Raw genomic sequence first — 10,289 nt, 5'->3', positions numbered from 1 at the left:
CTACTCCTACTGTTCCTGTCCCTGTTTCCTGCATCCACAGACAAAATTCATTGATTCTGACTGCTAAAGTTTTTGTAAAAGCAGAAACACTTCCACAGTATGATGCATTAACAGTCCACACGCAGGATATGAGCACACATGCACACACACAGGCACACAAAGCAAAACAGATGCATTTAATATGCTTGTCTGAAAGGTCAAGTGTTCAAAGGAAATTGCCTTGTCCAACTTATTGGAGAATATAATGAGATGGAATTGTTTATGCATCCACTAAACACTTGTCACAATTGATGCTTTTTCCCTGGTTATTCTGATACATAACCGAAAATGAGAAATCACTTCAGGTTGCTTTAATATGCTTGTGGTCACTCCTGTCTTTGATTCTGGGTGTGACAGAGATCTCTTTAAAGCCTGTATACAGACTTGGTGCCCGGAGCCCGACAGTGTAATTGGTCACAGACACGTTGCAGGTGTGCTGATAATTCCCTTACTCCATGCCAGAGCTTAGCTTCGCTTGTTGCTATGCCACCTTGTGTGGTAACCAGGGAGCTTGTTAGCAATTTTATAAATTTGCTGTGGTGCTGGAGGTGGACAAAATAGCAGAAACTTATATCCCATAGAGGTGTTGATTCATCTCTACAGTACAGATATTTCTGAGGCAAGACATCTGTCATCTGTTCAACGGAATAAAATGTGAAAACTACATTTTTCTGAAAAGCGCTGGTTTCACAAATAATAGTGTGTCAAAACATCTCAGCCCACTCTTCTATATTTAAGTCCAAACACTAATGGCATCTTAATGTGCCTTATTGCGGGTTGACGCAAAGTTTAATATAAGCACATACTGTATACTGTACTGGCAACTTTCCTGAATAACGCTTCCAGTGTGTGGTACAAGCTAATGACTCTCTGCAAAGAGGTTTGTGTTTTGATTTTGATTGAAGGTCAGAGGTTGGGCATTTGAAGCACCTGAGTTATCTAAACCTGTCCTAACCTTAAAGGGGAAGTGTGCCGATTTTACACATCAACGTCTTTACAGGTCTTGAGGAGTTCTTGCATATGTGAAAAAAGTTGCATAAAGCCTTTTGTGGCTCCAGAAGGAGCTCTGCGAAGTCTGATTAACTGCCTAAAGTGATGAGCAGTTCGGGGCTGTGTTGGCTGCTACTAGCATAAGCCACCAGAGTCTCCAACTGAACTGTCGGTCGTTATTTTGCATTGTGGGTAACAAGTAAAAAGAATGCATGGACTAAAGAAAACAAAATCTCTGGTTCTGCAGCAACAATTTTTGTAGTACTATCGGTGGCAGAGTAGTCTAATGAATAATGTTTGTAACAGACAACTACACTGCTCAAAAAAATAAAGAGAACACTTAAACAACACAATGTAACTCCAAGTCAATCACACTCCTGTGAAATCAAACTGTCCACTTAGGAAGCAACACTGATTGACAATCAATTTCACATGCTGTTGTGCAAATGGAATAGACAACAGGTGGAAATTATAGGCAATTAGCAAGACACCCCCAATAAAGGAGTGGTTCTGCAGGTGGTGACTACAGACCACTTCTCAGTTCCTATGCTTCCTGGCTGATGTTTTGGTCACTTTTGAATGCTGGCGGTGCTTTCACTCTAGTGGTAGCATGAGACGGAGTCTACAACCCACACAAATGGCTCAGGTAGTGCAGCTCATCCAGGATGGCACATCAATGCGAGCTGTGGCAAGAAGGTTTGCTGTGTCTGTCAGCGTAGCGTCCAGAGCATGGAGGTGCTACCAGGAGACAGGCCAGTACATCAGGGGACGTGGAGGAGGCCGTAGGAGGGCAATAACCCAGCAGCAGGACCGCTACCTCCGCCTTTGTGCAAGGAGGAGCAGGAGGAGCACTGCCAAAGCCCTGCAAAATGACCTCCAGGGTGGTATGAGGGCCCATCGTCCACAGGTGTGGGTTGTGCTTACAGCCCAACACTGTGCAGGATGTTTGGCATTTGCCAGAGAACACCAAGATTGGCAAATTTGCCACTGGCACCCTGTGCTCATCACAGATGAAAGCAGGTTCACACTAAGCACATGTGACAGACGTGACAAGTCTGGAGACGCCGTGGAGAACGTTCTGCTGCCTGCAACATCCTCCAGCATGACCGGTTTGGCGTTGGGTCAGTAATGGTGTGGGGTGGCACTTTGGAGGGCCGCACAGCCCTCCATGTGCTCGCCAGAGGTAGCCTGACTGCCATTAGGTACCGAGATGAGATCCTCAGACCCCTTGTGAGACCATATGCTGGTGCGGTTGGCCCTGGGTTCCTCTTAATGCAAGACAATGCTAGACCTCATGTGGCTGGAGTGTGTCAGCAGTTCCTGCAAGAGGAAGGCATTGATGCTATGGACCGGCCCGCCCGTTCCCCAGACCTGAATCCAACTGAGCACATCTGGGACATCATGTCTCGCTCCATCCACCAACGCCCAGTTGCACCACAGACTGTCCAGGAGTTGGCGTACGCTTTAGTCCAGGTCTGGGAGGAGATCCCTCAGGAGACCATCTGCCACCTCATCAGGAGCCCAGGCGTTGTAGGGAGGTCATACAGGCACATGGAGGCCACACACACTACTGAGCCTCATTCTGACTTGTTTTAAGGACATTACGTCAAAGTTGGATCGGCCTGTAGTGTGGTTTTCCACTTTGATTTTGAGTGTGACTCCAAATCCAGACCTCCATGGGTTGATAAATTTGATTTCCATTGATAATTTGTGTGTGATTTTGTTGTCAGCACATTCAACTATGTAAAGAATGGAGTATTTAATGAGATTATTTCATTCATTCAGATCTAGGATGTTATTTGAGTGTTTCCTTTTTTTTTTTTGAACAGTGTATATCAGTCTGTGTGGAATGAATGTATACATTATACAAGTTTCACTTTTTGAATGGAATTACTGAAATAAATCAACTTTTTGATGATATTCTAATTATATGACCAGCACCTGTATATGAACCTACAGCATGTGGGGCCCCTGTCTGTGAGGTTCAGGAGCCCAGAAACTGGACCCAGATATTCTCCACAGTGAGTATTTAGACCTGGAAAATGCCTCAGAGGTTTTTGTCAGGGTGTCAGACTGACTTCAGTCACTGTGGTACGTAGACACGGTGAAAAACCGTCGTACAAAAACTGTTGAACTGTTTCTCTATGGAAGACACTCAGCAGCAGCTGAACGTGGCTTGAGGTTTTTTCCCATCAACCCGCTGTGGCTTCTTTGAAGAGAGGAGGGGTCTTATCTGATGGGACTCGACAATAGTCTAAAAAAAACACTTTGACAGTCTGTGACGTATGAAGACACTGCAGAGACACATGTGACGAGGGTCATGTGACCTGACGATCAGAGCGAAGCAGAAACATGACGTGGTCGTTTTTGATCAGATCATTTCAGATCGGGTATTTATAGGTAATTGCTCACTTACTTGATATTTTATAGGTATGAACTTGCGGGTTTTTGGACATTCAATTTTAAACGGTTGTATTTGGAGCTAAAAAGGCTCAAGATCACTGCGGGTATAGAAGCTGTGGGCTTGTGCTGCGTTGGTCAGTTGGCTGTTAACACCAGAACGAGTAAAACCACTGAGGAATCATTTTCTTTGTTTTATTTCGTTTTCTCCAAACGTTTAGCTAATATAGACAGAGGCAGAGCACGAACTGCATGTTCTAGTACTTCACATGGAGAACCATTTCCTGATGGAGCTGGCTTTGTAAAGGCTGTTGAAAAGGCCAAACACAAACTGGGTGGAAGGATTATTAAAACTATAAAATAATGTAGCATCAAGATTTCCCAGGGGGCTCCCCATGCTTTTGGCCATATAGTGTATAATAAAAGTGTTCATCCATCCATCATCAACCGCTTATCCTTATTTTTTGTTGATGTTACCTCATTTAAATCTTACGCTGTGAAGACCAATGAGGGAGGGATGCCAGATTAAAGATCTGATTTAATTTTTATAATGGGACCTTTTACAATTATTTTATTACTTTCTAAATCTCTGAAGGTCTGATGGGACATTTTGAAGGCTGGTGTTTGGATTATAACTCTCACGAACAGCGTTTTTCTTCAAAGACAAAGGGGACAGTGTTTATCAGGGAACAGGCCAGTAGAGATAAGGTTTCATGGTGCTTTCACCTCCAACCTGTTCGGGTCAGTTAAAACACACTCAGGTGTGTTCACCTGTTTGTTTATGTTTGTTTGAGTTGAAAGTGGTCAGTCAAAGTTGTTGCGGACTGAACAACTTGGCCAAGACCGCCTCAAAAGGAGGATGTCAGTCTGGTTACAAGAGGACTTTGGTGGCTCGTTTTTTGATCTGAAAACAAAACATAACAACCAACCAGAAGATTTTATGATGGTAGATGTTTGATTATAGCAGGAATTCAAATACTGCAGAACTAATAAATCTATGTGATGATTGGGAAGAGATCTCCTGATATACAGATACACAGTAGATATCTACTCTGACCAAAATTATAAAGGCAACGCTGTTGTTTTTGCCCCCATTCATCATGAGCTGAACTGAAAGATCTAAGACTTTCTCTACACAAAAGGCCTATTTCTCTCAAATACTGTTCACAAATCTGCCAAAATCTGTGTTAGTGAGCACTTCTCCTTTCCCAAGATAATCCATCCACCTCACAGGTGTGGCGTATCAAGATGCTGATCAGACAGCATGGGGATTGCACAGGTGTGCCTTAGGCTGGCCACAATAAAAGGCCTAAGGCTGACCACAATTAAAGGCCTTAGGCTGGCCACAATAAAAGGCCTAAGGCTGGCCACAATAAAAGGCCTAAGGCTGACCACAATTAAAGGCCTTAGGCTAGCCACAATAAAATGCCTAAGGCTGGCCACAATAAAAGGCCGAAGGCTGGCCACAATAAATGGCCGAAGGCTGGCCACAATAAAAGGCCGAAGGCTGGCCACAATTGAAGTTGATGAAGAAATGGTGTTAGATTCAGATTCAATCTTTACTGTCCTCAATGGAGGAAATGTTTTCACAGACTGTCCCTAAAAGAGCAACCTAATATAATATACACACACACTGTGCAGGAAGTGCGTACATGGAACGCCATAACCAGGTAGCTGGCATAGTGTACAGGAACATCTGCCATGAGGATGGCCTAGAAGTCCCAAGCTCAAAATGGAAGACACCTCCTAAGGTGGTTGAGAATGACCGAGCTAAGATCCTGTGGGACTTCAAGATCCAGACTGACAAACTGGTGATGGCTAACAAACCAGACATCGTGTTGATCAACAGACAGCAGAAGAAGGCTGCAGTGATAGATGTGGCAATCCCAAGAAGAAGGAACACGAGAAATACCAAGGGCTGAAAGAGGAGCTAGAAAAGATGTGGAAAGTAAGAGCAACAGTGGTGCCAGTGGTGATCGGAGCACTGGGAACCCCCAAACTGGGAGAGTGGCTCCAGCAGATTCCAGGTAAAACATCAGAGGTCTCTGTCCAGAAGAGTGCAGTCCTAGTAACAGTTAAGTTACTGCGCAGAACCCTCAGACTCCCAGGACCCGAGCTGGAGGATGACAAATCCCCCTCTCACAAGGGCTGAGAGGGGGATTTATTATTATTACACTGTATATAATTTACCCATTTTACACAAAGGGGGCATCATAACTTTGGCTGCGAATTGAACGCTCTTATGGAGCAGCGTACAAAACTTTTCCAAGTCATGCTTTTTTTGTACAGCAACTATCTGCGGCCTGAGGGGAGAAGGCTGAAGCAGGAGTTGAGAGCAGCTTTAAGTACCGAACAGGATGTACAATATTTAATATATTAAAGCATTAATATATGGAAGAGGATTAGGGCCACATGTGCAAAATGTATTCGAGTTCTGACTTTAATGACAAATCTTTAAAGTCGGAATTCTGAAAACAAAGTATGTTAAAAATTAATATACATTAGCATTAACTAACATAACAAAGGGACAAGTTCGTCTGTTTGGTGTACTTGAGATACTTTAAGTACATTTGTTGTCACCTTTGTTGAAGTGAACACTTCTTCCTCCACCAGACTGCACTGACAAAAGAAGATTAATAAAAACTGACACAGTTTCAAGGGAGAACATTGTTTACTTTTATTTAAAGGCTGATTCCACCAGTTCTGAAAGTCTACAGAGACAGAAACAATAAAGTCAAAGCTTAGATCTGAACCAATGATTCCCGTCACAAAGTCTCCGTCAGAGCTCTGACCAACGAGGACCCGCCGCCCTGAAGCCTCCCGAACATCTTACAGAGTGGAATGTCATCGACAGATCCCGGTCCATTTAGTTCTTACTCCAAAAACAAAGAAGAAAAGCCAAAGGCGACCAGAACCAGCTGAGGTCCTCGTGGTGATGAGCCTCTAACATGAACATCTCTCCTTGACGCTTCTGGCCAAATTCGTCCTCACATTCATTAATATTTTATCTTTATTATTTTTTTCAAATACATTTTGTAAATGCAACATGAAAAGCACAATCACACTGAAAATAGACACGTCTCTTGTAAGTCTGCTTCAATAAAACAGGGAAAATAAAAAAACAGGCATTTATTTATTTTTTTTTATCCCTTGGAACTGAACGGCAAGTGATCGTTTCACTTTTAAAGGTAGAAAAACAGCTTTCTGCTGGTTTAAACTGGACAGGAAGTTACTTACAGTGCTGCAGTCTAAACCGTCACACCTCTGAGCGTCCTGACTGGTCAAGCTGTCTCTAAAACAACCAGGACTGACGGCAGGTAAAAGCTCTACAAGGGTGCAACCATAGAATAAAGCCCCTGAAACTCGACTCCCCCAGCCCGTCTCCACCACGGGAACTTTTCAGGAACTCAGGAACCTTTTTAGGGAACTCAGAAACTTTACTTTTACTTCCTGGACTTAAAACAAAAAAAGGTCCTCGTCAGATGGCCCAGGAACTTTCAGGGTGCAGCTTGCTGCTGGTTGTTTTGTACCAAAGCAGAAATAAATAACCATAAACTACACAAGGACTTTCCACATCTGCATGTCGCCTTTCAAACAAAACCCAGGGCAACACTACAGGAACACCCGTGAATACGGAGCAGAAAGTTTGATAACGGATGAAGTCATTTTTTAAAATAAAACTATAGAACATTTGCTGGTTCCAGCTGCGGCTTTTCTTTGTCAATTAACTTAATATTTTAAAGGTTTTTTTGATGGTTGGTCAAGAAAAAACAAGCGAAGGACTTGAGCTACAAGTCGATTTATCGCTCAACAGAAGAGAAATGGGCAACAATTTTACTTTTATAGTTACTTTTATATATCGTATTTTTAGTGTTCCAGCTTCTCAAAAGGTAAATATTATCTGGTTTTCTTTTCTCCTATGATAGTATCCTGGATCTTTTTGGGTTTCTGACTCCTGATCAGGCGACACAAGTCTTTTGAAGACGTCAAACTTGATCATTTCATGAATCAAAATATTAAATGAAGGACAACACAGGGACTCTCAAGTTTTTCTAATCCGTTACAGGATTAATTGGTTCCATTTTACCGGCTCTCATGTGGAGAAAATGTGACTGCACAAAAAGGTGCTTTCTGGTTCCTGAGTTTGGTTCTCGTGGCTCCCTAGTTCCCGGGACTTTCAGGTTGAAAAGGGGGCTTCAGTTACATGTTAAATAAAAGCGCTACGATTCTTAAAAGTCTGCTGTACAGGGTGGAGCTGCAGTAGTGGTGACTGAAGGAAAGCTAGTGGAAAACATTCAGGCTGAGCCGCCCACCGCTCGCTCTGTGCTAACCTTTACAGTCAGTAGACGGGACAGTGAGCAGGCACAGACGAGCCGACAGCTGCGGAAAACTAGTAAAAAGGCAAAACATGAACGTAAAGAAACAGTAAATGCAGGTTAAGTAAGCGAGCAGGGTTACATCTTTTGTTTTTTTTTTTCTCTTCAGTAAGTAAAGAAACAACAGGAAGAAGAGGCCGGAGAGGAAGAAAACCCCGGAAATACTCAAGCAGGAAGCTAGTAGACATACCTGTACTCGCCTCGCAGGGCGTGAAGCTAAAACTGCTACGAACAAATCACAAAATACAGTTTGTTAATATCTGCAATCTCCTGAAGCGGTAATACTATCCCTAAGTGTGACGAGGTTTTTATGTTCTTAGCCCCCCCCCCCTTTGTACTTCTTTCTTTCCTGCGACGTTCACTGGCACCACGAAGCAGTCCCGCCATCCGGTCTCAAGGCTCCTCCTTCAAAAAGTTGGGACGGCGAGCGAGCGCTCAGTCCAGGTGACGTCACACACCTGGCTTCACAAAGCAGCGGCCAGTCCTCGTTCTCACAACACGGCTAAGAGACAAGGTCCGTTTAAAGTCCAACTATGGCAATATATATTTATTTATATATTTATATAGCTGTACCAACCCAAACCGTCCTCCTCCGCTTCCTTCATTCAAACGCCAAGCTACACAGAGCCTTCCTCCTCCTCTTCCTCCACAGTAATGAAAATGAAAGAGATCAGAAAGTTCAGTCTATATTTTGACCCCCAGTGCTTCACCTGACCTCCCCCCCTGAACCCGACCGCCACGCCGTTCTCTCTCTCTCACAACGCCCCCGCCCCCCTTCAGTCTGCGCCGGCGGAGACGCTAAAAAACAGGCGCTCCGGCCGGACCGAGCAGACGTCCAGGAGGTCGGGTTATTTTTTATTTTTTCTTCCGCAGAAGTAAGAACTTCCTCCAGATGAGAGGAGTTGTGGAGATGTGGCGTCTGTCCAAAACCAGGGGGGGTCAGTGGTGGTGAGGTGTTTGGGGGGGGGGGGGGGGGGGGGGGGTTTATGTTCCTCAATGTTCAGATTTCCACGGGTTGAAGGAAACCCGGCGGTGGCGTGGCGCATGGCACCGCGGTTGAAGAGATCCCGCGCCCTCCGGACCAGGAGGGGCGTCACCGCTCCTCGACAGCCGGGGGGGGTGTGGGGTGGTGTTTCAGCCTCGTCGGGGGGTCGCGTCGCCTCCCCAGCCTCCACCGTTTCTCACCGGTTTAATTTTCCATTTTAGTTGGAGCTCATCTTCGTCAAACATCTGTTTTTTTTCCCTCCCGTTTCTCCTGGTGGTGGTTTTGTTGACGTCCGGACACAAAGCGCCGCCTCGGCCTGCCGTTCAGTGAGGCGGGTTCATGGCGCCGTGACCTCGCTGCTGCTTCTGTTTCTGCTGCAGGAGGAGCTGCTCCAGCGCCGACGGGCCCGGCTGCATCATGGAGCTCGACCAGATCGACTGCAGGGGAGAGCAAAGTGTTAGCACGACGCTAATCCTGTTCAACACACACATCAGGGTTCTTTGGTATTTTGTGTCTTAACGTTCTCATAATTGACAGGAACTGTCAAACTAAAAGATGTGGGGGTGTTGGTGGACCTTGAGGCTGTCGAGCAGCACGGTGGAGGACGACTCCTCCATGGGAGACTCCTGACTGGCCCAGGAGCTGCCGGGCGGTCCGGCCTGGTGCCAGCTGTTGTCTGAAGCTGCAGAGGAGGCCGACGCCGGCAGGTAGTCCAGACCGAACCCGCTGACCGCTCCTAAAAAACATCACAACAACCACATGTCAACATCTGGAAGCAAAAGCTCACAGTGAATCTGAACTCGAGGCTGAACAGACAGCTGTGAGTAAAGAACTACTTTCCCGACAGTGGTTCTGATTGTTCATCAGGATTATTTTAATTCAAGAGAAAAGTTTTTTTGCTTTTTATCTGTTGAAGTCGGCTTTTGTCAAAACAGCAGCAGCTAAAAACCTGTTCAAACAACTTAAACTTAAGATCTAAACAGTCCATACGAACCATCTGAACCCCGTCTTTCCGAACCCATGAACCCCGTCTCTCCGAAGTCCCTGAACTCTCCAAACCCTCTGAACCCTATCCCTCTGAACCCTATCCCTCTGAACCCTATCCCTCTGAACCCTATCCCTCTGAATTCCCTGAACTCTCCAAACCCTCCGAACCCTATCCCTCTGAACCCTATCCCTTCTGGATTCCCTGAACCCTCCAAACCCTCTGAACCCCTTAACTCTCCAAACCCTCCGAACCCTATCCCTCCAGATTCCCCGAACCCTCCAAACCCTCTGAACCCTATCCCTCTGGATTCCCTGAACTCTCCAAACCCTCCGAACCCTCTGAACCCTATCCCTCTGGATTCCCCGAACCCTCCGAACCCTCTGAACCCTATCCCTCTGGATTCCCCGAACCCTCCGAACCCTCTGAACCCTATCCCTCTGGATTCCCCGAACCCTCCAAACCCTCTGAACCCTATCCCTCTGGATTCCCCGAACCCTCCAAACCCTCTGAA

At 45.5% G+C, this 10,289-nt stretch overlaps 2 protein-coding genes across 2 annotated transcripts in view; both read right to left on the bottom strand.

The window, feature by feature from the left end:
- Positions 1 to 8,786: 8,786 nt before the first annotated feature.
- Positions 8,787 to 9,526, bottom strand: LOC123986478 (protein SMG7-like; the record flags this gene model as incomplete). Its single annotated transcript, XM_046074751.1, is given in 2 exon segments — positions 8,787 to 9,227; positions 9,366 to 9,526. Coding segments are annotated over 2 exon segments (275 nt in total), but the record flags the coding sequence as incomplete, so codon positions are not given.
- A 232-nt stretch (positions 9,527 to 9,758) lies between these two features.
- LOC123985361 (glycine-rich protein 5-like) overlaps positions 9,759 to 10,289 on the bottom strand; it is a 6,570-nt gene continuing 6,039 nt past the window's right edge. Inside the window, exon 2 of the mRNA XM_046072840.1 lies at positions 9,759 to 10,284. Within this exon, the coding sequence (XP_045928796.1) occupies positions 9,759 to 10,284 (526 nt within the window). The remainder of the gene's footprint in view (positions 10,285 to 10,289) is intronic.

Source organism: Micropterus dolomieu, linkage group LG17, assembly GCF_021292245.1.
Source record: "Micropterus dolomieu isolate WLL.071019.BEF.003 ecotype Adirondacks linkage group LG17, ASM2129224v1, whole genome shotgun sequence".
Lineage (NCBI taxonomy): Eukaryota > Metazoa > Chordata > Actinopteri > Centrarchiformes > Centrarchidae > Micropterus > Micropterus dolomieu.
This window is presented reverse-complemented; position numbering and strand designations above follow the sequence as displayed.